General features: G+C 51.0%; 1 protein-coding gene across 1 annotated transcript in view; it reads right to left on the bottom strand.

The window, feature by feature from the left end:
- The window catches only part of Myo18b (myosin XVIIIB), a gene marked incomplete at its 5' end in the record, with an annotated part of 188,809 nt that overhangs the window by 31,506 nt on the left and 136,664 nt on the right, over positions 1–20,639 (bottom strand). The window contains one exon of the mRNA XM_055605947.1: positions 310–440. Coding sequence (XP_055461922.1) covers positions 310–440 — 131 coding nt within the window. The remainder of the gene's footprint in view (positions 1–309; positions 441–20,639) is intronic.

The following is a 20,639-nucleotide window of genomic DNA, read 5'->3' on the forward strand; positions in this document are numbered from 1 at the left end:
GAACAAGCCCGACCTTGAGTGGCTTTTGTTATGAGTTGTTTTGCTACAGCAACATGAGAGGAATGATCACAGGCCCTGACCAGACAAGCTACTTCCCTAGGACCCATCTCTTTCCAACTGCCTCATGTCCAGCAAGCCAGGCTCCATGCTTCATAGGTGACAGGGAAAGCATCCCTCTTCTCTCAGTGCAAACAAACCAGCAACCTTCGGGCATTTTTGGGTCCTCCAGCAAATGCAGCCAGAGACCTCTAGGGCCTACAGAGCTCTGCCGTGCATGGTCCCACCTCCGACCCGGCCATCACCCATTACCTTTCTGCGTCACTGTCACTCGACGCCACCTCTTCCAAGGCCACCTGCAGGTCTGCGATGCGCCGAATGGATGTCTCCAGGTCTGTCTGCAGTGTCTGCCTCACAGCTGTCAGCTCCTCCACATACTTCTCCTGCAGACATAGAACATGGAAGCCATTGGCCTTGAGTGGGGACGCCACCCTACTCCAGAGCTCCGGGGGTGAGGGACACCTTGCACAGAGCCCACAGCTCACAGAGCAAACTCTTCCCCGGTTCTCACTGCCCTGGTGATGATGAGGGGAGTGTGAGGCCCTGTGTGTCCTGGGCAGTCACAAGCTCTACACAGGAGGGGTCAGACTACAGAGGACCCTCCTGGCATGTCCCAGGAATGCAAAGCTGGGTCAACCATACAGGGTGTTGCTCCTTGGCTGTTCATGAGCCCAGAGCTGTGCTCGGATTTATACTACCACCTCACTGAGTGCAGAGCCATCTTAAACTGATCAGTAAATGGGCAAATCAAGACGAGCCAGAGCCTCCCAGGGAAGCTGAGCACTAAGGATAGACCCTTAGCGCTTAGACTCTGGAGCAGTGCAGAGCAGGGGTCCTCTACCTGGACACCCACCGTCCTGCTCTTGGTGCTCCAGGCCATGCAACAATCCCCACCATGATAGTCACAGACCATCCCCTGAAACTGTTAAGTCCCCAGTTAAATGCATTCTTTCATAAGCGTCGCCTCGGTCACGGCAATAGAATAGAACAAAGTGGGGTGCCCCAGTGGGGCCCTGCAGAGTGACAGACCCGACAGACATTTGTGGGGCTTTTTCTGTGGTCAGCTCTCGTCAGCTGATCAAAGCTTCCCTTCCTGTTTGAGGGCCTGACAGCTGAGTCACCATCATGTCAATCCCACTTCAGAGCCGAGCAACTGAGACCTTCTACAGCAACGACTTAGCACAGGTGCTAGAACTCCAGCTAAGTGTTCCTGACTCCCTTCATGGTACTTGTTCACTGGAGCTCAGTACTCCCTCATACTGGCTCAATTTTGTCCCTACTCTTTAGAAAATCTCTGGGGTCCATGAAGCATCTACTTTTCAGCTTATCCCTTCACCCCAAGGCTTGCTGACGGAAGGTGAGTCGGCCCCGGGGACTTCAGGTTAAGTCTGGAAGGACTGTTGGCTGCCCTGCCTTAGGGTACACCGCAGCATGTAGCAGGTCATGGCCGCGTGCTGTCAGATCTCAGAAAGCACCAGACACCCCAAGTCAGATAATCATCTGGCTACACGTAGAATCTCTCTTCTGGAAATGAACTCCTCAGGGGATAGTTCAGAAGGCAAAGCAGGGCCCTGAACACCAGCTTGCTCAGGGCAGTGCAGCCAATGAAATGAGAATCTGAAAGCCAGAAGCTGTACCCAGCATTGGGGATAGTTAGAGAGATCACAGCACGTCCCTTTGATGTCATTAGACAGTCAGTCGTTAGCAGGAGTAAGGGCTGTGGCAACGTGGACGGCATCCTTGAACACTGTGTAGCAGATGGAACCACCAAGAAGACTGTAACCTGGAATGCACAGCAACCACACACACACACACACACACACCACACCACGCCCCTATAGACACACACTCTCACACATACAGCACCACACAATACACACACACACATGCACACACACACTCACACATACTACATATTGTGTACACAGCAACACACATGATTGTTGGGTGGGACTAGGAGTCTCAGGTATGTTACAGGTGGAGCAGAATCCTGGGAGAGATTTTTTTTAAAGCTTTTCTGATCACCTGAAGTTACTTTTTGGTCGGCTATTCAAGGAAACTCACACAGGCCTCATGATGGGAGTGTGGGCAGGGTGAAGATTAAGGGTCAGATCTGCGTGCAACCCTCAGACTCTCCACCAGCCCAGTGACCGCAGACAGCCTTCCAGGTCTCTCTGAAGAAACAAAGGACAGTGTCATCACTAGAGGCAGATCTGAACCCCATCCATGGGGCGGGAAGGCCACATGTCAGGACTCCAGCAAGGACCATAGCTGTTTGCCATTCCAGGAACATGCTCCATATTCCTCCACTGACCAGCCTCACATCTCACTCCTGGGAGCTGGAACCTTAAAGATGGCATTAAGTCTTTCTTGCAGGATTGAGTATTGCAGAAGATAAGGCCCAAGCCAGGCCAGGGCTTCACAGAGCTAAACAGGAAGGAGCAATGTGGGCAGGGCTGGCATGTGTGGGCAGGGCTGGCATAGGCAGGGTCAGCATACATTTCAGGTAAGGCTGCCAGCCATGGAATGCCCACCTCAGGACAGGCAAGTGAGGGACAAGCCACAGCCCAGCCCCAGACACAGCCAGTAGTCTTGTGAATCAAAGGATACCAGGAAAGGGATACTAGGATACTAGGATACTAGGAAAATGGCTGGAGCTAAAGCCCCGAAACTGCAAATGCACTTCTTCCCAGGATCAGGCCCTGATGGTTCTGGGTTGGCCTCCACCTCCAGAGACTGTGGCAGCTGCTGCCTCTTCGGACAACTCCGGGTTTCTGCCATCAGGCCTAACTGATGCCTCAACATTTGGGTCAGGTGGGCATGAGGAATTACATGGGAAGCAGTGAACACTGGTCACATGACTGCCCTGCCTGGGGTACTGAAGACTAGAGCAAAGCAACCCTCTGGCCACAGTGAAGCAGCGGATGGGGGGTGATCATCTGAGATGAGGCCTCTCAGGCCCTGCCTGCAGGCTCAGGGCCATGGGATCCTCCTCAGCTTTGTTTCCATGACTGTCGCCCAGCTGAGGGTCATGCAGAGCTGTGCAGCTCCAGCCCTCGGGGAACTTCCAGAGAGTGGAGAAGATGGACAGGGATGGGTGCAGAGATGGGCGTTCTGCTCTGCGGAGTGGGCTGGACCAGAACCAAGCAGGTGTTCGGGAGACCTGGACTTGAACCGAGGGAAACCCGTAACCTCCCAGCAGTAACTGTCAGCTTCACAGATTTGACTCTCAGCCACGGTGCTCACAGGCTGCGTGCCCTTCAGGAAGTCACGCAACTCTGTGTTTCTATCATCTCAGAGCAAAGGAGGGGGAGTGGGGAGGCTGAGCCAAGGGTGGTGCTGCTGACATCAAATGCCCAGAAGAGGAACCTGGGGAAGGGCCACTTTGTTCCTGTGTCACTGGGGAGGTATTCCAAGGTCAAGCTCAGAATAAGGAGCTGGGAATGTGGAAGGCTGTGTCTAAGGTCAATGGGCTAACTAGATGGGGCAGGAAGACCTCAGCAATGGATGCCTGTGCCCTGAGGAAGATGTGCAACAAGGACTTAGGGGTCTGCGGCCACCCCACCTTCACTGCCCATCCTTTATCTGCTGCCTGTGGGCCACAGACTGAGGGAGCACACGCCTCAAGGGAACATCCTGGAGCACAGGAGCACTTCAGAGTGAAGGAACACTCCAGAGCAAAGGAGCACTCCAGAGTGAAGGAGCTGCATGACCAGCAATCGGTATTCAGTGCAGCTGAGCTCTCCGGCTTCAGCTTCGGAACCTGGGGGAGTCTGCAGACCATGAAGACCAAGACATCAGTCCCAACTCTGCGGAGCCCAGCAGCCAGCCCAGGGTGGACAAAACAAGGCCCTTCACCCCCACCCCACCCCATCAGAACCTAGAGAAGACACACAGGAAAAAGGGGCCAGTTGGGGTCAGCTGGCTCAAGCTGGGGACCCCCTGCCTCCTTGTGCCTTCCAGGGACAGATGTCCAGCTTGCATGGCGATCACATCTGGGTCACACTGGGGCTTGGCTGGGCTGCCCTTTGAGAGCACAGCTGTGCTCTGAGGCCCCATATGAGCTTAGTTGTTAGTGTAGAACGTGAAGAAGCTCAGAAGTGGAACACCGGTGGGCTATCTGCCTCTTTAGGGAGTTAGACATATGCATGGCAGAAAACCCCACAGGAGCCCGCCTGATGCCCAGCTCTATAGCTGGGAGGCAGGGAAAGGAACACTGTCAGAAGTGGCTTCCATGTGTACGAGGGCATACCACATACTCTCCTCCTGCCCGATCGCACACCGTTTCATCCAGTCAGCGTTTACTGAGCACCTACTGTGTGCCAGCTTCCTCAGAGCTAATGCAGCCACAGGCCCGGATCCATCTGCACTTCCGTCTCCCGGCACCTGACAGGCAGATGCATGTTCAAGGTGGAGACAGTCAGTGTTATTATGCGACTATGTGTGACAAAGATAAAGACAGTGCGTGCTCCCGGCCCAGCATCGCTGACAGGAGTCGGAGCCCTTCAGGCTTCCAGACTGCTGCCCTCCCAGGGGCACTCCACGTGCAGGCACCATGTGGGAAGCAGTTCAGGCGATAATTGATGCCAGCAATTAAGATCGTCTCTGCTCACGACATTCAATTAGAGGCTGATACCAACACTGTTGTTTGTTGCTTGTTTCTTTACCCAGAGCACCCTGCTCCCCAGGGACCTCCATCTGCCTTAGGTGCACGGGAGCTTCCCCTCAGGCTCCGTGCCCCTGAGGCGGCCTCTCAAGGTTCACTTCACCTGCGTTGGGGTTTGCCCGACAGAATAGGTCTCACCGCACCCTTGAAATTCATCCATCTTGCTGTCTTCTGACACATTAAGGACAGACAGAAGCTTCCTGCTCAGGAGGCTGTGGGTGTTCGAGCGAATAGGTGATGCGCACGTAGCTATTGCCACTGACTTGCTTAGTAAACACAAGCACAGATCTATTGATATCCGTGTCATCTGCAACTGCCAAGTCCGTCTGCCTTCCATTCTGTAGCCCAGGCTGGCCTTGAAATTTTCATCCTCCTGCTAGGCTTACAGGATCCACTATTACACCCGGCTCCTGCTCTAATATAAAGTCCAAGAGGATCGAAAAACAGCCCTGAAACATTCTGAAACACACACACAAACATAGAGTATACATACACATACACATATCTGTGTCTTATCTTGCTAAATATTAACAAGATTCCTTGGATCCAAGCACTGTGGAAACAGAGTACTATTGGAGAATGTTTCAGTAAATTGCTGGCTGTGGCTATTCTCCCTGGCATGAGCTATCAAAACATGCCTCTGTTTTCTTTCTATGCTTTTCCAGATTCTCTATGGAAACTATGAATTTGGTGTATTTTGAGAAACTCAGAAACGGGCTTCATTTCTTCGGTCCACTGCAACTGAACCTTCCCCCACCCCCCAACACCTGCTCAAGGGCGAGGAAGATGGCTATTATCAGCAGGAGGAAGGGTCAGGGAACATACAGTTGCTGGTCTGTGAGGTCCTTCCCTCAGCCATCCTGAAAACTCACTGTTTTGCTCTATTTTTATGGTGTAATAATAGGCTCGGAGAGGCTCATCAAAGAGCTCATTTTAGCTCACTTTCTGTTGCTATAATAGAACGCCTGAGACTAGAACATTTGTATGGAGAAGAGGTTTATTTTGGCTCATGCAAATCCAAGGGCACGGCACCGACACGTTCATGGCTTCTGCCAAAGGCCACATGCGCCTAGCAGAAAGTGGAGAAGACTGAGACTTTTGTTCTCACTGACGCATGGGAGCGCTCCCCCTCAGGCTCCGTGCCCTGAGCAGGGTTTGCCCAACAGAACAGATCTCATGGCACCCTTGGAATTCATCCATCTTGCTCTTTTCTGACACAGTAAGGGCAGACAGAAGCTTCGCCATCCACGAGAACAAGGATGCTCCAGGGTCTCTTTGCACAGTCACTTTGGAGACAACCATTTTGGTCCTCTGGGAGAAAGCACTCCCATGTGTGTGTAGGTGTGTGGGCATGAGAAACTCTAGATCCACCCCCCTCCTCAGTCCTCACCAAAAGGTCTTGCTACCTTTCAGCACTGTTATTGGGATACCTTGGTCTTTGCTAGGGACAATAAGATTCAAACTCCAGCAGATCCCAAAGGCACGCACACGGAGGCAGGGAACCAGGTGTGGTGATGCCCACCTTTTAATCCTAGCACTCCTGTGACAGAGGCAGGCAGATCCCTATAAACTCGAGGCCGTCCTGGTCTACACGGAGCTCTCCAGGAAAGCCAGGGCTACATAAAATCCCATCTCAACAAGAACAACACAAAGAAAGTGGCAGAGAGATACACGCTGAGACATATTTAAGCTGGCCAGTACGTATCCAACCGTCCCTCTCATCCTTCACCTCAGCTGGGACAGGCATGGCTGATGCGCCATTGCACAGGCTTAAGCAACCAGGGGCCAAAGCCGCTTCTCTTCACCACCTAGCCGAGTGCGTCAGCCCTAGACTTTCCTGTGCTTAGCTTGTAATTGGAAACCAGAATGCCAGACCATATCATGTCTGAAGTGATGGCAATCTGCCCAGAAGTGGCCCCTGAGTCCTCAAAGAATATGGCTAGACAGATGGTCCCTGTTGGGTTTTCAGTGTGAAGTGTTGCTCTTGCGCTGAGGGCTTGATCTTCAGCTGGTGGTGATGATTTGAGAATCACTGGGAACTTTAGGAGATGGCTAGCTGGAGGAAATCAGCTGCTGGGCATGTGTCCCCAGGCATGGTCTCCTGCCTTGTCCAGTTCCTGTCTCTCTTTCTGATTCCTGGTTCTCCTGAGGTAAGCACTCATGCTGTCATGACCTCTTACCACCATGTCCATCTTAGGGCACATCCTGGACACTCCATAGGGTCCAACAGCAACAAGAACATATTTAAATCCAAAGCTGCAATGCTGTAAACAGCAGAGAGTTTCCTTGGAGAGCCTAAAGCTTAGGACCCTGGGAAAGATAAATGTAGTTTAGGATTGGGGGAAAAAGATTTTGTTTTTCTTTGGGCAACAAAGTAGTGTGTGCTGGTCAGTTTTGTTGTTGTTGTTGTTGTTATTTGTTTGTTTGTTTTTTGTCAACTCAAGGCAAAGTAGGTTACCTGGCTCTCCTCAGTGATGGTCTATGGTGTGGAAGTCTAAGGCAAAAAAAACCTCTTTCCTCCTCCAAGTTGCTTTCAGTCATGCTGTTTCATCACAGAAGTAGAACGCAAAATAGGTAGTAAGCCTGTGAGGTATTACTACAACAGACATGGTCATGTTGCTTGGGGAAGGACTGTGCAATCATTTGAATCTTTGGGCTGGAAAAGCCATCGAGCATTCTGTGGGAACTTGGAAGAAAGGAGTATTGAGAGAGATGAAGATGATGGAGACCCGCTTACAAAGTTTAAGAGAGAACAAAAGACTCATGACTGCTGAAGTGATGTTTTGAATTAAGAATCTGTAGTTTCTGGGCATCCAGGGCTGAAGAATCAGCTTCGATAAGCAAGGGAGCAGCACCACGGAAATGAAACCTTTGCTTTCTGGGTACAATGAATGCTGGTCAGCTGGGCCCAAGAAAAAGGAAGTGATTAAGAATCGACCAGCCTCACTGAGGTGAAACCTTCTGGGAAGTGTTTCCTCAGACTCAGTTGGCAGAGCTGGGGTCCAGGGAGGACAAAACTGCGTATCAAGCTGGCAGCTGCTGAACTCTGGGATAGGTAGGACTCTCCCTATCACAGAGTAATGATCTCGGAAACATGGGAGCTTCACAGTCGTAAGGGTCATGGAGAGAAGCTGAGGCATGGCATGGTGCGGCAGGGTCAGGGTCCCTAAGAGGCCAGAAGAGGCCGTTGCTGAAAGTGCAGCCTAAGTTGGAGCAGAGGCTCCAGCATGTCGGAAGTGGTAACGCTGCACAGTACAACCTCCCAGACAGACAGCTGCAGGTCTGGAGCTGACCTGAGCCCATGAAATAAGCTGTGTGTGCTGTGAATGGTGTGGCCGGAGAGGTGGGGTTACTCAAGCCCTTTGGAGCCCAGAAGATCATGAGTGAGTTCAAAATGTTGGACACAACAATTTTTCATAACTGTTGAAGTTTGGCTTTGCTTCTTTCTGCTCATGGCTGTACCCGGGTTTTCCTCCTCTTGGAATAAGGAGCCTGAAGTTAAGAGACTTTGGATTTTGAAAGTGTTGATAATTCTATACTATGCTTTATACTGTGACATTAACAGGATATCTTGGAGACAAGTTAAAATAAAAAAGAAAGAAAAGGTTATGGATTAATACTTTGTGTGTCAAGTTGAGAAGGGGTCAACTGAACTGGTTATTTTTTGTCAACCTGACACAAACTAGGAGTGCCTGGGAACAGGGACCAGCAACTGAAGAGCAGCCTCAATTGAACTGCAAGTCTACGGGGGCATTTTCTTGGTTAAGGAGTGATATAGCGGGGTGGGGGTGGGGGCACAGTCTAATGTGAACAGCACCGGCCCTAAGCGGGTGGTTGTGACTTGTATTTAAAAGCAGGTTGGGAAGCCATGGAGAACAAGCCAGAAAGACACATTTCTCCATGGCTTCTGCATCAGTTCATGCCTTGAGTTTTTATCCTTACTTCCCTCAGAGACGGACTATGACTGGAACGTGTCAGACACAGACCCTTTATCCAGCAAGCTGCTGTGCCAACAGCGTTTATTACAGCAGCAGAAAGCAGACTAGGGTGGATCAGGGTAGATCAGGGTGGCCAGAGATGAAATGTTTCTGTTTAAGAAAAACCCGTGTATCCTTGAGTCCATCTTTACCTTTAAAATAATTTTAACAACTGAAAAGAGGAGCTGAGGGTTTTAAGTGATGTGATCAATTTAAATCAATTTATTACAAGTTTTAGTTTCCTACGCAAAATTGATGAGCTTTTCAGTAGCCTTTAAAGAGAATAATTAAGATAGAAGCCTTGAATAACAGTAAATAATCTCTCTTCTTCTCCCCTGTTGTTTGTCAGAGAGAGGGAAGTCTAACTGACAGGAGCTAGGAGACGGCTTGGTAGTAAAGCAAAGCAAGCCTGAGGACCCGAGTTCAATGCCCAGATGAAGAACCGATGCAGGGTTATAAGCCCTGGCAATTCCCACACTCATGAAGTGGGGAGGTGGAGACAGAAGGGGGTCAGGAAGGTCACAGGCCAGCTAGCCCGGCACGTGCCTCAAAACAGAGTTGAAGGTGAGGACTGACACCCCGAGTTGTCTTGACTCTCCTCACACGCACACATGACCTCACACGCGCAGACTGGAGGAGTCGCTCACTGTGACAGATGTTCCTTTGGCTCCGGGGTGACGAAAACCAACACCCACTCAGCACGAACTTGTGCTTTGAGTTTTGAGCCTGGATCTTCTCCTGAGCTAGTGGTGCTCAGCTCCAGCCTTCCTCACAGCGCTGGGCAGTGGCTGCGGCAGCTCCCAGCAGGGGTCACAATCAGGAAGGGATCTGTGGTGGGCGGGCGGAGTGAGCCGCAGTGGCACACAACAGCCTTTTCTCTAGACAGCATGAAGCCTGCCTCTCCTTGGGGACTCTGGCAGCTGAGTTCTGTTTCTCACCTTCACTTCCTGGTGACAATGGCAGTGCTTGCTCTCTGACAAAAGCTTCTTCCAAGAAAAAAAAAAAAAGAAGAAGAAGAAGAAGGAATATCAAGTGGCACCATTGTATATCTGAGTGGCCCGAATCTTTCTAGTGAGGACGTGGCAGCACAAAGGCCGCAGGTACCAAACAGGCAGGAAAACCTCATTTTCCAGAAATGAGTGGAAAAATAAATCACCTCTTGCTTGAAGGTGAAAGGATTTCAATGCTCACACTGAGGGAACCCAGTGAACCACAGAAATAGAAGCCACCCGGTGTCATTCAGTCCCGGGAACCTGACACGGGGAACTGAATGAGTAGATTTAACAGGGGAATAGGTTCCCCTTGTGAAGGCAAAGTTGAAACCAGAAGAGGCCATCTTAATCCAGATGCCACTTTACATGGTCAAAGCCCTTTGTAGGTGTGACAGGATCCCCTGGGTGAGGTAATTAGCCAACTTGACCCTGCACAAAGGATTCTAGGAGAAAGCAAGCAAGAGGGTCCATAGGCAACAACTGTCACCACATTGGGGTGGGGAACATCAAGGTTGGGCTGATACAGGGAAGCCAGAGGCGTGGCCAAGCCCAGGCTGAGGGAAAAGGCCCCACATGGAGCCTTCCAGTCAAGATGAGGCTCCGACAGTGGTCCCTTTTGGAAGCTGGTGCCGGGGCAAAAGGGCCCCTAAGCGGAAATCAAATGAAAAGATGTGACTGCTGCCAAGAATGCTCAAGGTAAAGCCTCTACTCTCCAGCCCACTTCTGCTGCCCCCTTGTGTTCCCAGCTAGGTGCTAGGTGACAGCTGAGCTGAGAAAGATTAGAGAGGATTTACAGGGCAGCTCAGTGGTCAGTGCTCAGAATCGCCAGGGCTTATTTAAAATGCAACTGGTGTATCCAGCTTATAAATATCTATCACGCCATCTGCCCAGAGCTATACACTTTCATCTGTGAATTTTGAGGAAAAGGTTGTTAAGATTTCCAAAATTATGGCTTTCGGGTACTATACAACCAAGTGAGAAATTGCAAATCTGTATTGTGTATCAGTTATTTATTGCCGTGTAACAAATTACTTCAGCACCCAATGCTTGGGAGCAGCAAATATTTATTATCTCATGTGGTTTTTATAGTGTGAAAGGTTCAGGCTCGGCTTAGCTGGGTGGTTTTAGCTCCATGTCTTTGTAGGGCCAATTAAGGTCCTCGGATGCTGCCCTGTGCCGAGAAAGGACCTTACAGATGTGGCAAGGATCTAGGAGTGGGGAGATCATCCACATGGACCCTAAAATCCTTCAGAAGGCTCCTTGTAGGAAGCAGGCAAGAGGACCCATGGGGATAATTGGATGGAAGCCAAGGTTGGAATGGCACAGACTAGATGGAAGCCAAGGTTGGAATGGCACAGACTAGAGGTAAGAAAAGCAACAACTCTGGAACTGGGAGAGCAAGTGAAGAGCCCCTGGGGCCGAGCTCTGAGGCCCTGATTTTAACCTCTTTGCAATGGATTTGGGCTTCTGGCCTCTACAACTATACAAGACTCAGGCTCCACTATTTAATACCGCCATGTGGGTGTCTTTGGTGGCGGCAGCGGCAGCGGCAGCAGCAGCAGCAGCAGCGAACTTGAGGGGTCTCTTTGAATGTCATAATCAGACGGCAGCCAGGGCAGGGCACATATGACACCAGCTGTGTCTTTTCAAGGACACTCACTGAAATGGGTTTGGGCTGCAGGTCTCAGTGGCTGTCTCATGACAGGAGTTCAGTTCTCTGACTTGGGGTAAGGGAATCCTCATCGAGATGCTGAAACAACCTCATGTCAAGAGGAAACCCCTTCCTGAAGTAAGCAGCCAAGAAAGAACAGGGCTGAAGCCCAGAGCCCCTACAGCTTAGCCTGGGATGGAGCATGGAGCCACACAGAGGTTCCTGAGAGTCTGTTAGAGGCTAGCCAGTAGAGGTATACCAGAAGTCCTTCACAGTCAGAAAGCCCACTTCTAAAAGGAACCATGTCCATTGTGACCATAAGCCGAACTTCTAAGAAAACAGCTATACAATGGCCGAACAAAGTCCCTGGAAGTCATGGTCCCTAATACCTCAGAGCAGCTGGATATGCACACAAAGTCCTTAATGGGGGGGGGGGCACCGAGCGGAAATGAACGCATAATCTAACCCAACAACATTGATAAGCCTGATGTCATCATAAGATGGAGATATAGGTCCAGAGATACACTGAGGGGACAGAGATGGGCTGGGGCAGAGGCTCTGCAGCCAGAGAACACCAAATCAGCAACCCCTGACCAGGTGGCACACACCTGTCCCACTGGTACTGGGAAGCTGAGACAAGATGATACATAGTTTGAAACCAGCCCATGACACGTACAAGATTGTCTCAAAGCAACAGTTTCCAAATTATTCCCAGTAAACCATGCAGAAGTCCCTGGAGGTTTTGGCTCCCCGTGTGCTCTTTTAAGCCCCAGTCTCTACAGCCCAGCAACCTCAACACCACATGCTCTTTCTGTGTCCTGCAGCCTGAAACAAAACCCTCGGGGGTTCGGGAGAAGGGAGGGTTTGTACAAAGCTGAGGGCTCAGTCTGTAAAGGGCCTTCACCACGAGCATGAAGACGTGAATTTGAGTTCCCAGCACTCAGGGTCAGGTCTGTCACCCCAGCCCTGGGAAGGCAGAGACAGAAAGTCCCCGGGGCCCCTAAGCAGCCAATCCAGCAAAGAGGGCACTCCAAACTCAGTAGCAACAGGGAAGATGGGCTATCTCAGTGTCTGACCTCCACAAGCATGTGCATGCACACATACATGTATACGCATGTGAGAACACACCACATACACACACATCTGCATACGCTCGAGAACACACCACAAGCTCACATGCGCGTGCGCACACACACACAGAAATTTCCCTTAGGTCTGTCACTTGGGGATACTGATACCCTTTTAAGTGTGCTGCATTTCCATGCCATGCGCGCATGTGGACATACACATGTGTAGGTGGGCCCACTTGATCCACACTCCTGTCCTATTGAGGGCAACCCAGAGTCCACTATACGGACAGTGAACCGGCTTTAGACACACCCTCCCTCTTTTCCTGCCTCATCCTCTCCATTAAAACAGGGGGCTGGGAGCTCCAGGTGGCTGCCAGCATGCTTTCCCTTTCTGTCTTCTATTTCAAGCTGACTGTTTAAAAAAAAAAAAAAAAATGCCCCCAGCTGTTGCCTGAAGGCCGTTACAGCTTCATGGAAAGTCAACAGGTGGGCGACTGAGCTGTTTAAGAGCCAGCTGACAAAGATCGAAGGAACATGCTAAAAGCCAAAACTGTGGGCTCGGTGAAACACTCTCCGAAAGGCCGCAACCCCCCCCCCCCCCCCCCCCACATGCTATGCCCATTTGTGCACAACATGGAGGCTGAAAAAAGACCATGGACCTCAAGTCTTCCTACCTACGTTCTCTCTCTCCCTTCCTCTCCCTTTCTCTCTCCCCCTCCCTCTCTCTCTCTTTCTCCAAGAGCACCCCGTTTCCTACTGCACTGTTTTGATAGGCCTAGACCCCTGGCCTCCTCCAGGCTAGCTAAGCTCTCCACCATTTCCTCCTGCACACGGACTCTGCCTACTTAAAACAAGGAAATGGCCAAGGACTTTGGTGGTGAAGGGAGGTCACTGAATTGACTCCTGAGGTCTCCAGTCTCCTCTGATGAATGAGGAGCAATGGGAGGCACAGTCTTTAAGACCCTCATAGGGAACAAGGCCTAGTGGCGCACACCTTTAATATCAGCACTGGGGAGGCAGAGGCAAGTGGACCTTTGTGAGTTCAAGGACAGCCTGGCCTGTGTGTGAGTCTCAGGACAGCTAGAACTAGGAGTGGCCCTGTCTCAGAAAACAAACAAACAAACAAACAAACACCCTCACAGAGAAGTGGAGTGTGGCTGAGGATGTTTGGGACCTTTGGGCGGGGGACAAGGAGTGTGGCCTATTGCTGCATGACACAGCCTCGGGTCTTTGAGAAAGATTTACAAATAAAATAAATAAATAAAAACAGAACTACAACAAAACTAACAAACGGAACAACAAAACTTCCCTTAAAGCCCAATCTCCCCCACCCCCATCCTGTGCCCTCTGCTTCATTGACAACAGAAAGACTGACAAAGGGCAGTTCTGGCCCAGCCTTCCCGATGCCCACATGCATTGGGAATGTTTCAAGTCGGTACTCAAGGCTTTCCGACCTGGGGTGGACGCCAATCTCCTGGCTCCAGGCTTCCCATAGTTACCCACCCCCAACATCACTTCTCGATGAAAGGAAAAAAAAAAAACCTATTTCAATTTTTCTGCTCAAACGCAGATATGACATCCGCACCACCCAATCTTCCTGACAAGAGAATAATTATATCAATATAATTAAGTCTCAAATGCAAGGATTATCTTTGGCACATACACCAGCAGTCCCACACCAGAGACTGCTATTCCAGCTAGGGAACCTCTAGCTGCCGCTAGCATGCCTCCTTTCCAATCAAGTCAAAGTGCCATTGGGGCACAGTTCTTTTCCTCCCACTGGCCTACACGACTGCAGAAAGAGAGAAATTCGCTTCTGAGGCTTCCCCGGTGGCCACTGAGCTCCGGATCCAGAGAGCTTTGACAGGGCAGCTGGGGCTCAGTTGTGCCGTCTGACGGCACACACAGCCCTGGTTCGCTCCCCGGCACCACGTAAACTGTGTGTGGTGGTGCACACCTGTAGCCTTAGCGCCCAGAAGGTAAAGGCAGGAGAGCCAAAAGTTCAAGCTCTTCCTTGACTACAAGGGGACTCGACAGTGGGCTGCAGACACAAACACACGAGTCAGAGAGCCTGCGGAAAGTCACCCAGGCTGGTGGCAACTGGCAGCTGACACACACCTGTGTGCTTCCCATACACTGCCGAGCGTGCCTGTCTGTCAGCTCCACGGGGGTCTTCTGTTCCTTCCCTTAGTGCAGAATGAGGCTCAGGGACCTTCAGAAGCACCTCATGCAAACGAGGTCATGATGGGCCACGTTCCATAGTGACATGAGACCCAAGTGGACCACATACATGACAGTGGTACCAGAAGATGTAACGGGGCTAGAGGTCTAGAGACTGGTAGCTTCCGGCTGCTGCGGTGTGGCAGTCTGATGTTTACCCTGTGCAGCTGTGCGACACTGACGTCAGCACACTTGGGCTGCTAGGCAGGGGTAAAAGCACCACTGTGTGCAGGACGGGACAAGAGACGTGTCACTAGTTTTGCATCTGTTTTGGCCACATTCTTGGTTATGTTCGATTTCTAAAATACAGTGTCCTGCTTTCATGTCAGTTGTAATACAATATCCTGAAGAAGAAAGCAACTTTTCCATCTGTGTGGAGAAGTCAAGGCAGAGACTTCAGACACATCCATAGGAAAGGGCAGAGACAAATGGATGCTCACTCCCTTGGTTGCTTGTGTGCTTCTCCGTCACTCCTCTTGGGTGGTTCAGGTCCTCCCTCCCCCCCTCCTCTCCTCTCCCCTAGGGAATGCCACCACCCACAGTGGGCTGGGTCTTCCCACACCAGTTAACAAGATAATCCTGCACTGTCACGCCCACAGGCCGACCCAGTGTACAGGCCCCCAGTAGGACTCTTTCCAGGTGACTCAGGTTGTGTCAGGTCGACAGTCGAGGCTAACGGGTGGACAGTTAACAGTGGGACAAGCTGCCGGCCTACACTGACAATAGCCACTCTTCCTCAGTGCTCTCTGGATCAGACTGAAGACTGTCCCCACTACGTCATCTTGGCCTAGGTTAGAGCAGTCCTTCAGGTTTGCCTCCGGAAGAAATGGACTGATGAACTTCTAAGAAAGCCCCTCCATCAGCGACTGCATCAATCGCAGGGCTTCTTCCTTCGTCCCTTATCAGCCGAAGCCAAAGCTACCTACTCCAAAAGGTCGAAGAAATCTCCCCAGTGCTCAAGAGAGCAGGGAGGGAAGATCCCTCCGAGGCAGACCAATCCTCATCGATAGTCCTGCTTTGTTACATCTGTTCTCCCAAGAGATCGATCAGGGAGGAGAGAGAAAGCTGCTGCCGGCAATGGCAATCAATGCCAAGCGCCAGGTCCCCAGTCTTGGAGCAGCCGATGCTGTCTAGCTGAGAAATGGGGTGGCGGCGGGAGTTACTGCTGGAGACAACCGTGCATGCGACACAGACAGCAAAGGACGCCAAGGAACAGCACGCAGCCAGGCGTGGTAATGACAGAGACTGAGACAGCGGTGCCTGGCACGGTGGGCTCCCATCTGCAGAGGCAAGAGATGTTCCGCAGCGGGGGCATGTTGGCTGTCGATGTGTGGGAACAGGCGCTACCTACCTCGCCTGGGTGTGCTGTGCTGTGCAGCTCACAGTGTTAACCGCTCCTCTGGGCTCTCCCCATTACAGAACACCAGCATCTCCTGCCTCTGATTTGTGATGAGCAAAATTGTTGTGAAAAATTATTTCCAAAGGACAGAACCACACCCAGACGACAGCTGAGCCCAGATGTGAAACTGAACCCTGAGCCAAACACCCCTCACTGTGAGACCTCACTTCAGGATGGAAAGCCTCCTCCATGGCAAGGCGGCCCTGGAACACAGGAACCTAGGGTTGGCATGGCTACTCCAACTCAGGTTCCTGGACCACCAGTGCCTCTATCATGTGGCCACAAATGCAGAACCTTGGGCTGGGCATGGTGATACCTCCCTGTGATCTTTAGTGCTTGGGAGGCAGAGGCAGAGGGATTGTAAGTTCCAGGCCAGCCTGGGCTATGCAGTGAGACTCAGTCTAACAAAACAAGACAGAAAAAAAAATATCCAAGCACTATGGAACTCAAGAGAATTCTAAAAATAAAAATGTAGCCCAGCCATGTGCCCCAGCTGTGCCCCTGTATCTATGGAGCCGCTTTTAAGCTCACATTCGCTGCTGCACTACCCAGAATGGCCGACGACGCAATCAGCTGAGGCATCCGTGTGGCTCTTATCCTCTGCGGGCTTTGTTCAGCCTCAAAGAGTAAAAGGATGCCCTTTGCAGGAGTCTGGGTGGAAGTAGGGGTTGCCAGATAAATAAAGCCAAATGCGGGAAGACAGATACCACGAGTGACACGGATACATGGTGCATGCATATGTGTGTGTGTGTGTGTGTGACAAAAAGAAAAGCAACCACTGTGGGGAAGAAGAGAAATAGTGGGAGAGAATGAGAGACACTGAGGAGGGATGAGAACAAACAGCTGTGAACATACACATGAGAAAGCCATTACTTTGCATGATGCCTAAACCAAAGTGATAATCCAAAGGACCTGCAGGAGGAATGAGAGGGCTCCGAGGGTAAAGGTGCTTGTCCCCAACTCTGACAAAGCTGAGTTTGATTCCCGGGACCCCCGTGGTAGAAGGAAGGAGGCAGCATATCCCCCAAGTGGTCCTCCGTCCTGCACATGTCTGCCATGGCGTGAGCATACACATAATAAATACACAAAATAAATGATGTGATACTCTTTTTACGTTTTTCCTTCTTAAGAAAGGAAGTGCCACTCTCAGGCCCTGCCTCTTTCTGTCAGGTCAGCTTTGCTGTAGCCACCTCCTGGGTGAGCTGTTTTCCTTCAGCTGACACTGGAGAAACTGGCCGTGCAAAAATGAATCGGCTTGGGAGCCCTGGACGCTGAGGACATGGTGGTTGCCAGTCTCCTCACTCTCTGGCCTTGGGCAAGCGAAGCGCTCTACCTCTCAAAGCTCCTCTGTGTCAACAGAGATTAAAAATGTCCCCCCTCAGAAGGTGAGAGATCCGATTTAATCAGAAGGGCCCTGGAAAGTGTTCCAAGTGTCTGTGTCACTGCAGACAGACGATCCCGGCTGCTCCCGGGCTGTTTGCCTCTGTCCTCTCTGACACCTCCTGACGACACGGGAAGCTGCTCGCCGTACGGAGCATGAAGCTGTTGACGCTCCCTCCGTGCGCTTTTGTGATGTTCCTTTTGATAGAGTCTAAAATTATAACAGCCACTTGGCCACTCACGGCCCATTTATCCATTTATTGACTCTGCGGGGAAGAAAAACAACGGCTGAGCCGTGAGCTCTCTTCCCTCCACATCTCAAGGTGATGGCCGGGCTGTGCGTGCCTCTCACAGGAACAGATTCATCAAATCCTCCTCACAGCTGGGGCCTGCTGGCTCCTGCTGCCCGTAAGTTCTGCCCTGGGTACCACTGGGTAACGCCTGAGTATGACCGAGGGCCTGGCAGGGCATGGCCACTAAGGGCTGCCTGTTATCTTTCTTCAGCCTACAGCAAGGTCCTCCTACACTTCCCAGGGTCCAAGCATTACCTCAGCCTCAGATCCTCCGGGACACCTGTTTGTCCATCTTGTCTCCTGTCTGGGGACCAGAGGCTGTTGTGGGAGAGGCAGCGGCCTGAGCCAAGAGAAACTGTCCTTCGGTTTGACTCTGTAGTTGAGTCGGGTATTCTGTGTGTTTGCACTGCGTTAGTGGTTATTTGTTTGTAAATTCTTGCAGATGCTAGACAGACACTCCACAACTGAGATGCATCACAGGCCTGAGAGATTCCTCTGTGTTTCTTGAGCAAGTCTAAGTGCGTGGTGGAGCCTTTTCAACCTTATACTCCAAAACAGATGAGGCAATGATAGCCAACAGGGCAAACCTGGCCCCACATGTGTTTGTCAGTAGAGTTCTATTGGAACACAACTGTTCAGTGTGCATTCTGGGATGTGCCTATCCTCTGACAGCAGAAGGTCCAGAGGACAAAACAGAGACCTTTTGGTCTGCAAAACTTAAATATTCAAGAACCAGCCAGGCAGACAAGATTTACAGTCAGCCTTCAAACACCTGTGAGTTCCACAGCTCCGTAACACTGGGAGCCTGTAAGCCCCGGAATCGGTGGCGTTTCTGCAGGATGCTTTAGACACAATTACTTGGAGAATGTGGGGGCATCTGAAGGCATAGGGTCTGCGCAAACATTAGTTCTCAATGTGTAACTCGAGGGTTTGCGAACTTCTGTGACTCAAGGGTCTCTAGCTCCATGCATTCCCCGGCCTTCAGTTGTGAAGGTCTCAGGCATTAATGACCAAGAATGCTGTCATTCCAAACATTAAGATTCTGTGGGTCTGAACAGCCAGCAGCCATATGGAGAACTAGGCAAGCTCTGCCATTAGGGCGCAGAAGACATAGATGTTAATTAGTCAGCATTAGAGTGCAGCTACTAAATCAATCTTTTTAAAAGGGCAGACTAGTTTTACCTTGAGGGGGAAAGATGGCAGACAGATGGGAGCTGAAGGTGTCTGTCTCCTGGCCATCCTTCCTAAGGCACAGCTGGGACATAACCCAAAGGCACAGGGGGACCGAATGAGGCTCCGCTGAGCACATCACTCTGGGGACTCCACAAACAGGTCCTTTCTTTATAAGTGAAATGTCTGTGATAAGAACAAAGCTAGATGCTAAACAGGCAAGGCTTGGCCAGCTCTGCACTAGGGAGAGAGAATTCCAGGAAGGTACTGGAAAGAATGCCGAATGGAAGAGAAGAATCTGGACACCACCTAAAATGAACAACTTGCTGCCCGGGGTGGTGGCCAAGCATGGCCACTGAGAGCACGGTGGCTGCTCAAATGGGTTGGATTTCACAGTTTGTCTCAATCGACGCCACTCAAATTAAAGGAACCCTGGGGGGTGGGGGGGCTGCCAGGTCACCCGGCACCAGCCAACACAAGCTGGCCTCATGGTCAGAGTCTTTGCCTGCCGAGCCACCTCACACTTTGGTAGCCACACGCCGTAAAGAGATAGAAAACACACCATTTGTCTGTTCTTTCTGATGCAGCTGTCGCTCCAGGGAGAATATTGGAGAAAGGCCAAGCTAAGAGCTGTTGGATTCCAGGCTTCGACACCCATTGTGTCCACTCTGAAGGGCTTTGTGACTCTGCCATCAAAAACTCAGAGGGCGGAGGCATGCCAGTAACCCCACAGACTGAGGCACCTTGTCCTTCTTAAGAAAGAGCTTGACCTCTTTTACATCTGCAAATGCCAGAGTTACTGAAGAGACAGCAGATACCTGTATACCTGCCTGGGGACACTGTTCACTCTGGTAGCCCACACTGGGAAGAGTGATGCCTGGTAACAGGAAATAGACAGTGTGAAAACAAAACAAAAACCAGATAGATGTGTAAAACAGAGGCAGGCTCAGAACCAAGCTCAGAACCAAACGGACTGCAACTGTGCACTTAGGGGCTGTATGGAGAAGACTGCCCTTCAACTCCCCCAGCCTTGGTCTCCTCCCAGCTATGAGGAGTCACCAAGAGCCACTGAGGGACTTGTTTTAAGATGGTTGTCACCCTAGGGTAGCAGAGGGACTGAGAGTCTGTGTTAGCCAGAGCTGTAAAACAATAGGATGCTATGGAAACAATAACGACCAATCCAGAGTCAACAACAGAAAGGAGCCACACCCACTCTTTCCAAGAGCAACTCTGGTTTTGCATATGCAAATGTGTCAGAAGTCAGCAAGTAACAAGGGCCCAGGCTCCTCAGCCCTAGCTGAAGCAAAGCCAGGCCTCTGCTTACACGAGGGGAACTGAAAAATTGAGAGGCCATCCTTGAGAAAAATCAGCACCTCTGGACATTCAAGAGACCTACAGAAAGATCAGTGTGCTGACCCAGGCTGGGAGTGGGGCAGACCAGAGTGTTCACTCACTGCTTCATGGGTGCAAGGCATTGTCTCCTCACACTTCATAACACACCTTACATGAGAGGTAACATCTTACAGTTGATGGTGATGGTGGTGGTGATAGTGATGATAGTGGCGGTGATGATAATGGTGGTGGTGATGATGATTGTGGTGATGGTGGTGATGATGGTGGTGATGATAATGCTGGTGGTGATGGTGGTGATGATAACAGTGGTAGTGATGATAACAGTGGTAGTGATGATGGTGGTAACGGCAGTGGTGGTGATGATGGCGATGAAGGCGATGGTGATGACAATGGTGATGGTGGTGATGATGA

This window comes from Psammomys obesus, unplaced genomic scaffold, assembly GCF_907164565.1.
Source record: "Psammomys obesus unplaced genomic scaffold, mPsaObe1.curated_primary_1811, whole genome shotgun sequence".
Classification (NCBI taxonomy): domain Eukaryota; kingdom Metazoa; phylum Chordata; class Mammalia; order Rodentia; family Muridae; genus Psammomys; species Psammomys obesus.